General features: G+C 53.6%; 1 protein-coding gene across 6 annotated transcripts in view; it reads left to right on the top strand.

The window, feature by feature from the left end:
* PIP5K1C (phosphatidylinositol-4-phosphate 5-kinase type 1 gamma) overlaps positions 1-17,061 on the top strand; it is a 49,465-nt gene that overhangs the window by 13,494 nt on the left and 18,910 nt on the right. For all 6 annotated transcript variants that reach the window (XM_071799608.1, XM_065857985.2, XM_065857984.2 and 3 more), the window contains exons 2-6: positions 10,459-10,490; positions 12,611-12,697; positions 12,984-13,114; positions 13,711-13,828; positions 15,609-15,761. In XM_071799608.1, coding sequence (XP_071655709.1) covers positions 10,459-10,490; positions 12,611-12,697; positions 12,984-13,114; positions 13,711-13,828; positions 15,609-15,761 — 521 coding nt within the window. The remainder of the gene's footprint in view (positions 1-10,458; positions 10,491-12,610; positions 12,698-12,983; positions 13,115-13,710; positions 13,829-15,608; positions 15,762-17,061) is intronic.

Here is a 17,061-nt window from a genome sequence, read left to right as displayed (position 1 = left end):
TTGAGCTTGCTCTGCTGTGACTCGTTTTGTTCCATCTGTTCAGGGGCTTTTGTTATGGCAGAGCAGCAGCACCCAACCGAAACATTCTCATGGCAGAGAGTGGCTTTAACAAGGCTGGTGGGAAAAGACCATGGTGGTGAGCAATAGTTTAAATGTATTCCCATCTGCAGACCCCCATGCCTTGTGGCCACAGCTTTTGCCCTAAAGGTCCTTTCCTCAGTCTCACAACATGGGTGTGTGGTCTGGCCGGAGGGGCTGGAGGTTTGGAACCCCCCTCAGGCTGGGGCAGAGGAGGTGTTGGCGCGTCAGGGAGGGACAGGATCTGTCTGGAAGGGTTTGCAGTACCTGGGATGGAGCTGGTAAGTGATAGGGCAGCTCTGTTATTGCCTCCCCAGCTCCCTGGACCCCATGAGCAGTGCCAGGCAGTGCTGGGAGGACAGGCTGAGACTTGGGGTGTTCAGCTGGAGAAGAGAAGCTCTGGGGAGATGTTATTGTGGCCTTTCTGGACTTAAAAGGGGCTGATAAGAAAGACTGGGACAGACTTTTGAGCAGGGCCTGTTGTGACAGGACAAGGGGTGATGGTTTTAAACTAAAGGAGGGAGATTCAGGCTGGACATGAGGAAGGAATTGTTGGCCCTGAGGGTGGTGAGAGCCTGGCCCAGGTTGGCCAGAGAGGTGGTGGCTGAACCATCCCTGGAGACATCCCAGGCCAGGCTGGACGGGGCTCTGAGCAACCTGAGCTGGTGAAGATGTCCCTGTCATGGCAGGGGGGGCACTGGGGAGCTGAGGAGGTCCCTTCAACACAAACTATTCTCTCTATTCTATGATTTTATGATTAAACGGAGTTTGCTCCTGAAGAACTGGCTGGCCCCGCTGTGGCTGCCGTAGGGTTTGGCCGGGCTGTGTGGTGGGTGCTGTGGTGAGGACAGTGAACACGCACATCGCAGCCAGACCTGGTGTTCCGCCACCTGTGAGCTGGGGTGGTTCATTCTGAATGAGGCCGAGAAATCTCAGACCACTTGGTGCCTTATGAGCTCAGGCGAGACATGCAGGCAGCTGGAGAGCTTGAATTTCTAGTCATTGCGGCAGCAAAAGCTTCGATGGATTTGCAAGTAGATCTCTTGAACAAAGATGGTCCGCTTTCCCTATCGTGTTTTTTAACTGCATGTCTTTAGTGGGACCTTGAAAACTACGTCTAAATCGCCCCTTGAGGGCTGTACCACAGACCCGTGTTCCAAAAGCAGGTCCAGAAATTAAACCTGATGCTTTTGCCTTGGCACCTGTGTTTGAAACAGGTCAGAGTTACAGGTGTCCCCAGCCCCAGGTCCTGTCCCCGGTGTCGCGGTGCAGATCTGTTTGTACGTGTGCGTGTTGCGGTGTTGTCAGCAGCACCCGTAGCAACCTAGAAGTGGTTGGTGAAGCAGAGTTTACTCAACCTGGCGCGAGCCGCCTCGCAAAAGGACTTTATATCCAGTGACGCACGTTGGACGCAACCCCGTGCTGAAATCCCCTTTCAAGTCTTCAGTGTTTGAGCACCCCTGGAAAATCTCTGTCAAGCGACATTAGCAAGAGTGGAATTAAATCCTAGAGGATTTAGCCGAGCAGCTTTGGCTATGGAGTAAATCAGGAAATACTGCACTCATTAAAAATCCAGGTGCATCTCGAGGGTGCTGGTGAAGGGTGCTCTGCAGGCAAAACAACTGCTTGCTGATCTCCCTCAGTTATAAAACATGCTGGGGTAACTTCTGGATATCCTGGCGTTGTGGTAGGTGGTTATTGTGAAACTTCAGGTAGATTCCTTCACCTGATGTGACTGTAGTAACTGGACTTCAACGCATCTTTTAGAAGGCCGGAAAACTTGGGGAGCTGGGTATCTTTCTTGAGTTGTGTTCTTATGTTTTTGAATGTAATTTAGTCTGAGAATAATTTTTGGCTATGAACGAGCCAGGTGAGTAAGCTCTCTGTCAAGGAACATCGATAGGAAGACACCTTGTTTGTCGCTTCCACCATTTCAATGAGACCTGGCCCTCCTGGATCGGAGCTGCCGACGCGGTTCGGCTGCAGAGCTCCTGTGAGAAAGGTCTGAGGATCAAACCCGGGGCCAGTTTGTCCCTGTCTGGTGTAGCTTGCGATCCACCGCTCTCTGGTCTGTGTGCTGCTCCTACAAGCAGCTCGGCTGATGCCCTTGACTCGCCAGTGCTCTGCCAAGGCAGGCTGAGGTCCGACCGAGGGACACGCAGAGACGCGGCATCGTAAAGGGAGCAGAGGTGATGTGCGAAGGCACCACCTGCTCGCTCGTCAAAGGAGTTTTGCCCTCTCCCTGACAATACCCTGTGCATAAGAGCTTTTGGTGTGGGCCACAGTGAAGTTACCCTTTCTCCAGCCCCCAATTCCCTGTGCCATGCCCGGAACCAGCCTTGCGGGTGTCCTCGCAGAGATGGCGAGTGGCAAAGGGAGCTGACGAAGGGCAGATGGTGAGGAACCTTCAGCAGCGCTAATCCCTACCTGGCCGGGAGCTGCTGAGCTCTGCCATTAAGCCTCGTGCAGCTAATGCACCGAGCCGTGCCACATGGCAAACTCAGTGCGTTTGGGGCACAATCGCTGCTGTGGCTCCGGCACGCGGTGTGTAACCTCGGATTAGGCAGCTCGTGCTTCTCCCCCTTTGTTAGTGGAGCTTGGGGAAGAACAGAATGGAGGATGCTGCTGAGCAGCAGGTAGGACGGTGCTGAATCCGCGTCTGGGCAGGAGCTGAGATGGCAACGCTCACAGAAACAAAGGCGGGAAGTGAATTCCAGACCAAGCCTCCGCAAAGCTGTCTGGTGCTACTCTGACCTGGGGCTGGGAAATGACTCTCTGGCGCCTTGTGGCAGCTGAAAACTCCATCTGAGCACACATAGAGTCCCAGGGGCTGCCTGGGGTCACGCGCTACACGCAGGTCCCCGATGTTTTTGTGGCACGGCTAGAAAGGCAACAGCAGGCTCTCTTTTCTCCTACTGCTGGGCTGCAGCTCTCCCCGCAGGCAGGAGCTGCCCTGGTGAGCGGTGACGGTGGGTTGGGACCCACTGGTAGGGGATGTGAAGCTCATCCTACCCCTCAGCAAAGGTAAGGGGCGCCTGGATGTTGCTCTACATCTTCTGGCTGATTGTGAGGAAGGTGACTTCAAAGCCATTCAGCCTTTTATGCCCTCGCTGCAAATGGGCGTCGTGGTTTTACATGGTGCCACTGTGCTGGTGTCATCAGGGTTCAGAGAGCTGCTTCTGGCCCGGAGAGGTTCCGCTTCCTGCTTGCAGTGTTTGCTGCCTCTAATTAATCCTAATCAAGCTTGCTGTGAGTTCTGCGTAGGTTGTAATAAAGAGAGCAGCCTGGGGCTGGGAAGCGGCTGGGAAGAGGCTGGCGTCCCCGCGCCGTTGACCTTGGGAGCGTCCTGCCCGTCTGCGCTGCCCCTGGGCAGGGGGAGCGCGCTCGGACGTGCCGGGGAGCGAGTGTTGTTCACCGCCCAGCCCGGCCGCTCTGGAAGGGAGCGGGAACACTGTGTGCAGATAAGGCTGCACCTTTCCCATCGAGCAGATGTTCGCCGGAGCGTCCCACTGGATTGCATAATTACAGAGCGGAACGTGGAGCCGACCGGCTGCAGCCTCTTCCGCTGCCGCGTGTCAGCTATTGTGAGCTCCTCTTGATGAGGTTTTTGTCTCTCTTTTTTGTCAGCTGTGTCACACGGCGCTCCGAAATTGTCCTTTATTCCTACACACAGCTGATCCGAGACAAGAAAGCAAATCAGTGCTTTTTAAATTTCATTTCCCTGGTCTTGTCCTGCTCGTTCCCCACTGCAATTGGGCTTCCGTGCTGGAAGCGCTTTTCTGGGGAGTTGTCAAGGAAACGTGTGAGCGGGGTACGTCCTGGCGCAAAGGAAGGGGCTGCAGCAGGACGAGGGGGCTGCACCCAGACGTGTTACTGCAGCTGGGGAGCAACGCTCCTGCCTGCTGGGCTGGGGTGAACAGATTGATTTCTGAAGCAGAAAAACAAAACTCACATAGGCCAGTAGGTGCCTTTCCTGCAGAACCCTCCCTGTGCCAGCCCCTGCGCGCTGGGCTCCGTTAGCCGGGTGCTTTGCTTTGAGCAGCCCGGCTGGGCTGTGTCGTACAGGGCTTGGGCTGCTTGGGCCTGGGGCACCCAGAGCACTTTTGGGGTTCAAAAGGCTCAAGCAGAAAGCTGGGGGTGCTGGGACATGGTGGGCTGTGGGGCTGGGGGCTCCTGGGGAGCTCAAAGAGAAGGAAAGGAGGGAGCGAGCTGTGTCACTGCTGTCAGACGGGTATCGGCAGCGCCCTGAGGCCCCGTCCTACCTCACTGGTACATTAAACTCCTTCCTTTAATTCGTACAAGCCATGCTGTTCGTTTCCCTAATGAGTTTATGCTCAAATAAACCAGACAAAGGGCATGGGAAAGGAGTGCAGCGCGGAGCTGGGGCAGCGGATCGTGGTTTGCAAACGTCGCCTTCCCTCCCCAAGGTGGAGGCGGCTCCTGCGCGCTCGAAATGGCACAAGGGGACACGGAGCTCGTGTGGGCGGCGAGCAGAGCGGGGCCGGGCTGGCCGAGGTGGGATTAAATGGGATTACTTATCTCTGGCAGCCCCTGGTTTGAACACTGCCTGGTGCTGCCAGCGTTTCTATGTCTACAAATAACCACTGAGCTTCTGGTGGAGCTGGAAGTGTCCTGCGGTGTTTTACCTGCACGCAGGTGTCCCCATCACCACATCCCCATCACCGCGTCCCCATCGCCGTGCCCCGAGGGACGGGGACAGTGGGGAGAGGGAACGTTTTGTGTGCACCATCCCAAGAATCACTCATTTTGTCAGCAAGTGCCCCAGGGAAAATCTGATACATTTTGGTATCAAAGCTGTATGTAGATTCTATATAACAAGCAGAATTTATCTCAGATTGCCTGATTTCCCCGTTATTTCCACCAGCGCTGTGCCCAGCGTGCAGAGCAGGCGGCCGCAGTTCCTGCTGCTGGGAGACGCTGCGTTTAAGGGGGAAATAAACCAAAACTTTTTATTTAGTGTTGTGGCTTACTTAACATTTCTCATCTCAATCAAACTGTGTTTGAAAGTGTGTTTAATGACCAGAAGCAGGTTATGCTGGGTGCCCAGGAGGGGCAGGTTGTAAATAGCGGCCTTGTCTGGGGGTTGCTGAGCTGCGTGTCCCCTGTCCCCAGCGCTGCCCTGGCCGCCCCGTCCCACCGGCCGCTGCTTTGCAGGAGTTCGGAGGCTGGTTTGTGCCTTTCCATCGGCCGTGGTCTGACCCTCACGCTCCTCGGGGATCCCGGCGGGTCCAGGCGCTGCTGCTCAGCCGAGACGTGTTCTCCGGCGCCTTCTCAGAATCCCTCCCTCTCCCCCTTAATTTCTTTCAGTCAGCGGTCCCTTATGGGAACTAACAGCCGTCTCTTTTGATGGATGCATGTCATTCCCAGCCTTTCTCTCCGCATTTTGACTGCGGCACATCTGCACGTGTGTAACCTTTAACTGGGACAGCACATACCTGAGCACTCTGCTTCTTAACACACGTCACGCACGGAGCAGACGGGGCTGCTGATGGAACAGGCAGTCCCAGCATCCTGGTTGCGGTCTGCACCACCTCTCACCATCCAAACGGCTGCTCAGGTGTCACGTTCTGGTCTCAATCAGACCCGGAGCTCTGTCGGGCTGTGTGTCAGAACCTCACAGCTTTCCAGCTCATTGCGCTGGGCTGGTGTTAAATGTCAATTTTGCAAAGGCTGCTGTCAGCTTAGTGCTTTAAAAACACAGAACAAATAAAAAACAACGACTGCAAACTGCTTGTCCAGCACTTTTAGAGAATTGTACGTGGAAAGCTGGCTGTGGTTGTTGCGATTGCCGCCGTCCGAGTCTCCAGTATGGTGCATTTTTCGGAGGGGTCACGTTGGTGCAGTTGAAGAGCTTACCTGGGATTTATATTCTGACGTATTTCTAGTTGCAGTCACAGTGTGTATCTCCTGATAAACACTTGAATACAGCAAAGCTTTTATTGAAGATGCAGCGCCATCTCTAACCTGAGCAATGAGCCCAGATGAATCTGCCAGTTATTCATTTTCTATGGCATCATAAATCATCAAATACTTTAGATTTGTAAATATGTGTATATGTGTGTGTGTGCATCTGTCTTATAAAGAACACTTCTTTATTGGATCTTAAATGATGTTTCTGTTGGATATTTGTAAACTGTGCTAAGAAATTCCTTTTCGGTGGATAGGAGCTGCTTGTGGCTCTTTCAGGGTTTGTGGTGCAGTGTTCACTGGTTCCCTTCCCTTGATTTCGAGAAATCCAAGTGACTTTTTTTATTTTTTCCTTTGATTAGATTTTAAAATTTATTCTCTGCACATCAGTGAAGCTTGAAACCCATGTTTTTAACTTGAACTCATCCTAAGTTGCAGACAGCAAGGGCAATGTTTTCTGTTTTTCATGAAGTTCACTTTTAAGCCCAAAGAATCACAGAATGTCCTGAGCTGGAAGGACCCACAGGGTCATGGAGTCCAGCTGCTGTCCCTGCACAGGACACCCCGCAGGTCACCCCGTGTCTGGAGAGGCTGTGGGCTGGGGGAGCCGAGGGAGCTGCTCCGGTGTGGACCCCGCACCGTTCTGTGAGCTCAGACGCTCCCATGGGGCCCACGGAGCCGGTACTGCTGAGGTTCCCTCTGCGCTGCAAGCGGTCCAGGTCAGTGGGGCACCAGGGGCCTGAAAAGGTCTGAACACCAATTTGTTGTGTATTGCATAAGAGGTTTTCATCTTATCACAGGATGATTTGGGTCAAAGGGACCTTCCCAGCCCCCCAGTTCCCCCCTGCCATGAGCAGGGACATCTTCACCAGCTCAGGTTGCTCAGAGCCCTGTCCAGCCTGGCCTGGGATGTCTCCAGGGATGGTTCAGCCAACCTGGGCCAGGCTCTCACCACCCTCAGGGCCAACAATTCCTTCCTCATATCTAATCTAAATCTACCTTCTTTCAGTTTGAAGCCATCACCCCATGTCCTGTCGCTGTGCCTCTCTGGTGCGGTAGAGCTAAAACTCCAGCGTCCTTTTGTATGTCGGACAGTAAATGTGCAGAAGGTTTGCAGGAGTAAATCCATCCCTGTGTGGTGGGGGTGGGCAAGGTGGTTGTGGCTGTGAATAGAGAGGCATGCGAAAAACAAACAACAAGATAAATCAGAGATGAGAATTGCTGAATGCTGCAACAGAGCTTCATTTCTGCGGCTGCGGAGCAGCTGGAGCGTTGGGATGGGGGCAGCTGGGAGCCGCGCGGATGAGAAGAGGAACTGGAGGCAGCAGGTCAAGCGTGCAGGAGCGGGTTACAAAACCCGGGCAGGACGGGAGCGGGGGGTCCCTGCCGGGGTCTCCAGAACCGCTCATCGTGGTTCCGAATACACTGTCATTAAGCTGCACCAAATCGGATCAGAATCACTTCAGTTAGCTTGTTAAGTGCTGAAACTTCCCGCAGCAGAGCTGCTGCTCCCGCGAACCCGCGCGCTGTCCCGCGGCCGTTCGGCCCCGGAGCTGCAGTTCAGTCAGTGTTTGCATGGCCGTCTGTCAGCGCGGTGGCGACGAACACAGCCCAGTGCCGCGACTGAGGAGCGAGTGGAAGATACCTTCGTTTTCTACCTAGACAAGTAGATTTTACAAAGCTGATTTCTTGCTTTATTTTTGCGGGGGGAGGCAGGTTTTGCTGCTGCTGCCCTTGTGCATCGTTTCTGCCGGAGATGTGCAGCTCCTCACCTCTGTTGCCTTTCCTTTGCGTGGGTTGTTGGTGTTGATTCCACATTTGGTACGTGTACAGCAGCAGACACTTAAAAGCTGGGAATGAAAGCGGCTTGTGGTAATTATCACAAAATTGAGGATAATCTCCTGCTCTGGAATTGTGACAAAGTGCAGAACGAGATTAGTGCAGTAGGAGAGCACGGTCTCCTTGGCCTGGGGCCCTCCCACCGCCTTGTGTTCCCAGCGATTTCCAGGGCTCAACCTGGATCAGCATTTGCCCCTTTGGGTTCCTCTGAGGTCTCGAGTTGCTGCTCCAGCTTGTGCCTCGAGGGTTCGTTAGCCAAGAGCTCCCTCAGTGCCCGTCTCCTGGCCATTGCGGGGCTTGTTGTTGAACAATCATGAAATTGTCTTACCTTAGGCCAAAGAACTCATTTTTCGGCTCGAAAACGGACGCGCGGTTTGATCTGCGGTGGTCCTGGGTGCGGGTGATGGGGTTCAGGTCGGCCAGGGGCTGTGGGGACAGCGGGGGTCCCCTCCGCTCCCTGTCCTGTGGGACGGGTGGTGCGCTGCAGCTGGCCCAGGGCAGATGGGTTTCAGACATCGGCTGCAGTCTTGTGATTCGGTTCCTGATGCAAAACTTGGGTTCTGAAGAGCACAATTTAAAACAAAATGAACCAGCAGGATGTGGCTCCTCCCGGGCCGCTCTGCTTTGGGAATGCAGCCCAAGCCGTGGGGCTGGGGCGTTGCAGACCGGTCAGAACGCCACGGTGACCGTACCCGGTTTGCCAGGGGATCCCCGGTTTGCTGAGATAACCTCAGCACTTCTGACCGAGAGCGGTTTGATCTCTGCAGTGACCACCAAGGCGTTTTTGTTGGGTTTGGGCTTTTGCTGCCCAGTGTCTGAAGTATTTCCTGCAATACAACCGAATCTCCTCTGTCCTGCGCTGCTGTCACCTGCGGAGCGTCGCCCTCCTGCTATGCCCAACTGCTTGCTCAGGCTCCTTTTGAAACGAGCCCTGAAGCGTCACTGCTCGTGTTTGAGGAGGCTGAGCAGTTAAACCCTCTTAGTTCTGACTTGGCCAAAGCAGGAGATGCTGAAGCAGCCATGTTGGTGGATGCTCTGGGACGTTTCCTGCTCTCCAGAGCGGGACCGAGCTCCCCGTTTTGAGAGCAGGGATCTGCCTGGGGTCGCAGCGTTCCCGCGCGGCGGGCAGTGAAACGCGGAGGGGTTGGAAGAGCCTTTCTTCTTCACAGCCAAAACTTTCAAGCTCAGCTCAAGGGTCACTTGTGAGATTCAGCCCTTTCTAAAGAATTGTGGGTTAGTTAACGATCTGTGCTGGGAGCAACACTTGAGCAGGGAGTGCCAGACTTGTTCCTGGAAACAGGCGGCCTGAAACCTGCCACGGGTGTGTGCTCTGTGCAAGCAGCCTTCTCCCAAAAATGGGACTCTGCCCATGGGGGCCCGGGGGGCTGGGGAGCTGCCTTAGAGCCCCAGGACAGTTTGGGTTGAAGGGCTTATCCAGCCCAACCCACGAGCAGGGACGTCTTCACCAGCTCAGGTTGCTCAGAGCCCCGTCCAGCCTGGCCTGGGATGTCTCCAGGGATGGTTCATCCACCACCTCTCTGGTCAACCTGGGCCAGGCTCTCACCACCCTCAGGGCAACAATTCCTTCCTCATGTCCAGCCTGAATCTCCCTCCTTTAGTTTAAATCCATCACCCCTTGTCCTAAATTAACAGGTCCTGCTCAAAAGTCTGTCCCATCTTTCTTATCAGCCCCTTTTAAGTACAGAAAGGCCACACTAAGGTCTCCCTGGAGCTTCTCCAGGTTGAACACCCGAACACATGCCAGGGCTGTTGTGCTGCGGGATGGGGTTGAGCTCTTCTTAAACAGCTCTTGAGCCTCGTTGGTGGCTCTCGGGCCTGGCCGGGCTGCAGCTCGTGGTCCCACGGTCCAGGTTCTCAGTGGGTCAGCAAACACCTCGTGGGTGACAGGGGAACCTCTTCTTACTGTTGCCTAGAAATAACGAGCCCCTTGCAAACTTGGGCTCAGGCTGCGAAATGAAATGGCCTCACGTTACAGGAGGGTTTGGGCCTGTGTTTCCAACTCCGATTATGTATCTAAAAGCTTTAGGCAAAATCCTAATTTCTCACTCTGTAATGGAGTAATGGTGGCTTCTCCCAAAGGCGCTGGTAGAGATAAATGATGCATTCATTTTTGTGATATATTTGGACACTGGGTTCTATAAATAGTTTCAATTATCAATACAGTTTGTCAAGTGCCTTTAGAGTGGCTGAAAGCAGCTTCAGAAGCGTCTCTCTGGGTTTCTGTATGTAACCGACTCTTCGGTTCGGTGTGGGCCTTTTACTGACGGGATTTACAAGAACTCTCTACTGAAGCCTCTAGGAAACATTATCGCTGTGAAAAATTGTGCATCTTTGTGTTTCAGAATATGAAATCATTTGGGTGACCCCTATGACTTCAGACTCCTGCACTAGTGAAGCGGGAAACTGAGCAGAACCAGCTGCTTTAAAGGCTTTCCAGCTCGCTTGAAAGAGCGAAGCATTGGGCTGTTTTCTGGGTGGGTTTTGCTGTGGGTTTTTGGTAGTCCTGGGTTTGGTTGCGGTTTTTGTTGGGTGGGTTGGTTGGTTTTTTCTGATGTCCCCACTTTTGCTGACGCTCGTCCCTTCTGTCCCCAGGTCTGGCACTGAAGAAGGCGGCCGTCACTGAGGTGAGATCCGCAAAACCAGCCCGGAAAACCCCGTGCTGAGAAACGAGAACGCAGAGCTCTAGAGAACACTTCTGCTCACGGTTTAGAGCATTTAAGATTACTGAAAATGTGGTATCTGTTATCTGGGAGAAAGAAAACGAGTGGCAGGTCTCTGGGGTCCCTGTGTTGGCACCACCGCGGCCACAGGGGGATGTGAAGGGGTTAAATCCACCCCGTGGCCGATTTCAGCTGAGCGATGTCTGTAAGCGGCTGAGGGCACCTGTTCTGCACCAGAACCTGGAGGCGGTGAATAGCGAATCCGTGTTCTGGGCATCTCCAGGACGCCGTGTTGGGTCTCACCCGCTGCTGGGAGTGAGTCAAAGGGGCTGTAATTTGTGAAGCCGTGAAACGGGAACATCTTGAGGGACTGACATAATCCAGGTCACTGAATAACCGTTACCTTCTGGAGCAAAACTCTTCCCAGTTGGCAGCGGGGAATCCAGTGGGAGGATCTGTGTCCGAAAGCTGCTCCTGGATCCCACGCTCTTGCTTTAGGGCACCGTGTTCAAATTATTTTTGTTTGATCTAATTTTCTGATATACCCTGTTACATTACTCACCTGGGATGAGGAGCATTCATATACATGAATAGCAAAATCTTCCCGTAAAACTGCCAGGGTTGTGACGCTTGATTCTTTTTCACCTCCCCAGAAATATACACAGTAGAAAGCTCAGCTTCTGTGGGAGTTGATCGCTTCATTCGATGCACAAACACCCCGCTTTTTCTTGCCCTGGAAACAGTCCCAGGTAGAGCAAGGGGCTGCGGAAGAGGCTTTTGTTCCCGCATTTGGCACGGTGACGATCTTGCAGCCGGTACCTGTGTCCATTAATCACTTGGAGAGGATGAGCCACATGGCGAGGCAGGACGATGCGGCTCGAGCTGGCGTGTAACAGGATCCAGCTCCGTGGTTGGAAGCTGCACGGGAAGGATAAGCTGGGCTGCTGATCAGGGCCACGCGGAGCCAGCCTGGCTGTGCTGGGGGTTAACACACCGAGTCAGACTGCCCCTCAGTGCCACAAGTACGGGCACTTTGACCAGAAATAGCTGCAAGCTCTTGATTAAAAAGCTAAAACACAAAGAACTTCAGTAGTCTGAACAAAATTATCCATTGTGTGCTGCAGAGAGCAGTCCTGAGCGACGGCTCCGTGCAGCGCTTGGGAGAGACGGCGAGGTTATATTGTCACTCGGGAAATGACCTTGGATCTCTGTGTGTGCTGCTCAGAGCAGCGTTGAGAGCCTGGCTGTTCTTCAACGCAGCGAGCCCCAATATGTGGCTGTTTCAGTGCTGTGAGCTGGGGAGCGGGTGAAACATCGCCCTGGGCTGGGATACAGACCCCGCGCTTGGGCTTGTGACCAGAGCTGTGTGGAACTGCACAAACACGGTTGCGTTGGCTCGTGAAAGGGAACGGGCACAACCTGGTCCCTCCTGGACCCGCGAGACAAGGTGGAGGTGCACTCAGAGGTGCGAGAGGAGAACGGGCAGGAGGAGGTTTGTTCTCTCTCTGAAGCGGTCAGCCCTGTAGTGTTTCTGTAAACTCCATGCAGAACTTGAGGAAAAGCTGTCGCTGCTCACCTGTGTGAGATCTCACCCAATGGGTGCTCCCCTCCATGTGAGCGCAGGAGCGGGTTGTGTTGCCCCTGTTACCTGTCTCTTATTTCTCAGTGGAGCACAAGGTGTTGCTGTGACACCTGAGGGCAGGGGATTTGTAAGAATAAACTTCTCTTAGTGTTTGATTTCGTGTATTGCAATTTTAAATCAATGAGAAACTGCGGTCGAGCAATGGAGGAATCTCGGTAGCGGGAAGCAAGCGGATCTTGCCTGAGCTCAGCATCCTTGCTGCGGGCTCTGCCCAGTCCGTACCAGGGCTGTCGGACGAATGGCTGGGTGTTTAACTCTCCGTGTCTGGAGGGATGAATGTGTAACTCAAACAGCCTCATGGAAAGCTGGATGGTGCCGATTCCACCTGTTGGCACTCTGCAGATTTTCCTCCAGTGTAGGGAGCAACCCCTGTGTCCTGTGCTGTGGTTGTGCCCTTGGGCTCAGCGCCTGCGCTGGGCTCCAGCCGCGTCTTCCCTTGCAGGGACCGTCGCCACCAGGACAGCCCGGCCAGGGAAAGAAGATTGGTCATCGAGGCGTCGATGCTTCTGGGGAAACCACCTACAAAAAGGTTTGGTTTTGTGGAGCGGGACTGCTGGCAGGCTGAGAACTTGGGGCCCAGTAGCTACCAATCTGATTTAGATTTGATGCAGCACCGTAGTACTGCGTAATCTTGCAAACAGCAAACCTGGGAGCCTCAGTCCATCTCGTCAGGAGCTGTTTGAACTCATTTAGCAGGATGGAGTGCCCAAGATGGCCCCACAGAAGTCACAGACGTGGCTGTATTGTGATACGGGGGATGTTACTGCAGTAATCTGTGGTAAGACACGCACTGACTGCTCTTTTCTTTCTGCCAGACCACCTCATCCACTCTGAAGGGCGCCATCCAGCTGGGGATCGGGTACACAGTCGGCAATCTGAGCTCCAAGCCCGAGAGAGATGTCCTCATGCAGGACTTCTACGTGGTCGAGAGCATTTTTTTCCCAAGGTAAAGGATACAGGGGAAACAAAATGAACGGATGAGTTATTCCTTTTCCTCTCGCTGATTTTTCAAGAGCTTCCATCTGTCTTTAGATCAGAGTTGGATGCTCTGAGTGTTTTAAATATGCATTCGTTACATACAAACATAACAGTAGGAAGTGTTAGATTCTGCAGCACACTGGCTTACAGGGAAGTACAAAGTAAGATGCAGCACTACATGCTGCAGTTTGTTCACCTTCCTACGTGCTTTTCTTTCTACCTGTCCATCTAGAATTTCTTCCATGAAATTACACCATGCTTGAGATGGAAGAAGCACGTTCCGGGAGCTCTGTGAATAAACAGAGCTCATAAAAGCTGTGTTCTCTGTGTAAATATATTCTGCTTGGCAAGTGATGGTTCCTTGCTGAATTGGAGGTGGATTTTGGCACACAGTTTAAAACCAATTTTGCTGTTGTTCCGCCACAAAAGAAAGGTTGTTGTTGTTCCTCAGACGTCTCTGTGCAAGGCTGGGTTCGTCTCGGACGCGCGGCAGCCGTGGTGCGGCTGTGTGGGTGGCGGGTGGTCACACCGCGGTCCTGCTCACCTCCCGTCTGTTCCGTGCAGCGAAGGCAGCAACCTCACCCCGGCTCACCATTACGCTGACTTCAGGTTCAAGACTTACGCACCAGTGGCTTTTCGGTACTTCCGAGAACTCTTTGGGATTCGTCCAGATGATTATTTGGTATGGATACGTTTTGGGATTTCTCTGTCCTTCCTCCTTTATTTGAGAACTAACACAAGAAATATGCCCCTAAATCAAGGCTGCCGGCAATCCTTGCTGAAAAGAAACAGAAGAGAGTTAAGGAGTTGTTCTGATCCCTGCAAAGAGTGGGAACGAGCTGGGGATTGAGTCACTCTGTTCAGTTTTGGAGGGGATCCAGTGACAGGCCCAGCAGGACCAGCACCGCTCAGCCCGCACCCCGGGTTGCTGAGGACGGGACGGCGCTGGGGGCCGGGGATGCTGCGCCACGCTTCCCTCGCCTGTGCTGACAATGCCTCCCTGTGTTTACAAGCAAAAGGAGTCGTGTTCTGTTGGGTGCAACCCTGTAATGTCCCCTGGGGCTCTGAGGACAAAGACGGGAATTTTTCCTTGTGTACTCACTCGAGAGCTATGTGAGTGTAGTTATTTTAATCATCTTACACAGACAGAATAAAATACAGCTTGTTCTCGTGCTCAGAAAGCTCCTCAGAGCTGGAAAGGCTGTTTGAAAATACCTCGTAGTACAAGCTGTTGGGGCTTGGAGTGCACTGGGGTTGAATCTGGTCCCTTGCATGGGGAAGGGAACACAGCCAGATGAGTGCACGTGCTCCCCCTTGTTTAATAGCCCTTTATTTTCTGACTTTGAGCTGTAGACAGGGGCATTTGTACCCGAACACCTACAAGTAGGAACAAATCAGTGCCAGTGCGTGGTGTGACAGTAACAGGGATCACCAGCCACGCACCCAGGATCACACTGGCTGATGTGGTTCAAAGCTCGGGTGAGGCAAAGCGCTCGCCTCCATCGCAAGGGTCACAGTGCTGATTTGTTGCTTCTGCTTCCCCTGATTCTCTCTTGCCTGCCACAGCAGCAAATGCCTTTAATTATGCATGAGATAATTAACTTGATAAAGTCTTGGATCATTAATCTGCACAGCGCTGAAAGCTGTTTTCAGTGCGTAATGACGAGCGTTTAATTTGTTGCTCTGATTGTGTCCCTTACATCCCCACCTCTCTCTCCCCATCTCACCTCTTGCTGTGGCAGCTCTGACGCCACGCTGCCCCGAACCCGCTCAACCTCTACGCTCGCCCCGGGGCCGGTACCAGGGTGCACAGTGCACGCTGTGCCTGCGCTGGGGCTTTTTCCTTCCGCTGGGCACGTCCTGGTCTGAGGACCCGCTGTCTGCGCACCGATGTCCTCGCAGCTCGGTTCCCAGTGCGCTGCCCCTTGCTGTGCTCACACAGCGCTGAGCCCTCGCCTTGTTTGGACACCTGCTCTAATACTTTTCGTGTGGTTCTAGCAGGATTGAGGGGTGAGATGTGGCTGTGAAAATCCTCTCTAATGGGGGAGCACAGGGCCAGGGAGGCAGCAGAGAACACATCGTGTTCCCTGCCGCGCGGCGATCGTGGTGCCCCGAGCAGACCGTCTTTCTGTCTGAGCTGGTGATGTGCCGAGAGAAGCCTCAACGTGATACACGCACAACGAGGAAAGATGAGATGTCGCCATGCAGCCTGGATGCTACCAAAAGCAGATGATTAGTTTGAGCAGTTGGGGTGCTCTGAACTGTAATCGCTGTCCCTAATTGGAAATTGTCCATCAGCTGTGCTGCTTAGACCTGACCTATGCTGAAACTAGTTCTCACTGAAGCTTTGCTACCCCTTCATTTCCCAGGGAAACAGGGCTGGGGAAAGTCCTCAAGGGTGTAGAACTCAGTGTGCAATGAGTGGGGGCTAAAAACATGATCTTATTTCTTTTCTTCCCCAGTATTCGCTGTGTAACGAGCCTCTGATCGAGCTGTCGAACCCCGGTGCAAGCGGCTCCCTCTTCTACGTCACCAGCGACGATGAATTCATCATAAAAACCGTGATGCACAAGGAAGCTGAATTCCTACAGAAGCTCCTTCCTGGCTACTACATGGTGCGTATCACCCAGCACCGTGGACCTGACTGGGTTTGTTGTGGCAGCTTTTGTGTCCAGAGCATCACACAGGCCACGTCCCAACCCCCATGCCAGGGACAACATGAACAGCATGTCACGAAACCGCTCCCAGAAGCACAGATCCTGCCAATTATTTGCAAACTCTGTGGGTAAATTTGTGGCAGATAATTGTGCTGTAGCTCGTATGCGTGTTCTGGCCTGAAAGCAGCTTTGCAGATGTGTGTTCTGAGTGTCCCTTTTCCAGCACTAGTTCACTCTTCTTGGCTTGGCATCGTGCATCCGCCTCAGACGGGCTTTGGGGATGGCTGGTGACCGCAGTAACACAACCGCCTTGGTTTTGTGGGGAAGCCGCTGCTGTCCCTGGCTGTCTCCTGTATCTGCACCAAGCCAAAGACTCCTGTACCGGCCGGCTTCGCACCTCCAGTCTGCTGGAGATCCTTGTTGCCTAAATCTCAGGGCTAGCAAGGCAATATATTGAGCCCCCAGGACTCATATGCAGTGACAAGTAGTAAATTGGAACCAAAACTGATGTTTTGGCGAGTAAACCAGGAGTTGCCTCCGTGCATAACTGTGCTGAAGGGCCCGGCGCTATAGACGAGGGCACTGAAGTTCAGTTGGAACCACCCCGGGATTGGTTTGCCGTGGGGATGCTGAGAAGGCGCCAGCAGGTGATGTTCCCACTGCTCCATCTGCCCACGTGCTGCAGGGGATTTGTCTCATCACACGCTGTTTTTATGAAAATTCTTGCCTTGCTCGATATTTACAGGGGAAAATTTGCCGAAGTGAGACAGGCCCTTGGGTGTGTGCGTAACCGTGTGTAACCGGCCGCTCGCTCTGCAGGCGACAGTCGATCCCTGGACAGGATGCGCTTTCTTGGAAGGCGCGTTTGTGTTGCCTAATGGATGCAGTAAATCAGGTGGAGGGTTTTGAATGGGCACAGAGTTGCACTGTTGTCCCAAATTCCGCAGTTGTCCTGCCTGGCAACCAGCGTCACGACTTAATCTGAACTTACCTGCCTGGCGCAGGTGGTAATTGTGGCATTGCGGTGTGTGGGTTACCGCGGGGTGACACGCGGTGTCGGTGCCGTTGTTGGGAAATCCAGCCGGTGGGAAGGGAGCGGGTTCCGTGCTGAGTTACTGGGCAGGTGCGGTTTGCGTGTGTTTCCCTCCTGCGCCGTCAGGGCAGGGTTTATAGCACGGTCGCGTCTCTGCCGCCCGTCGCAGGATCTCTCAGGCCTGTCCTTCATCCCGTGGTGTGCAGAGATGTTCCGTTTCCCTCC

Source organism: Patagioenas fasciata, chromosome 27 (assembly GCF_037038585.1).
Source record: "Patagioenas fasciata isolate bPatFas1 chromosome 27, bPatFas1.hap1, whole genome shotgun sequence".
Lineage (NCBI taxonomy): Eukaryota > Metazoa > Chordata > Aves > Columbiformes > Columbidae > Patagioenas > Patagioenas fasciata.
The sequence above is the reverse complement of the archived record's forward strand: the minus strand, read 5'-3'. Positions and strand labels throughout refer to the sequence as shown.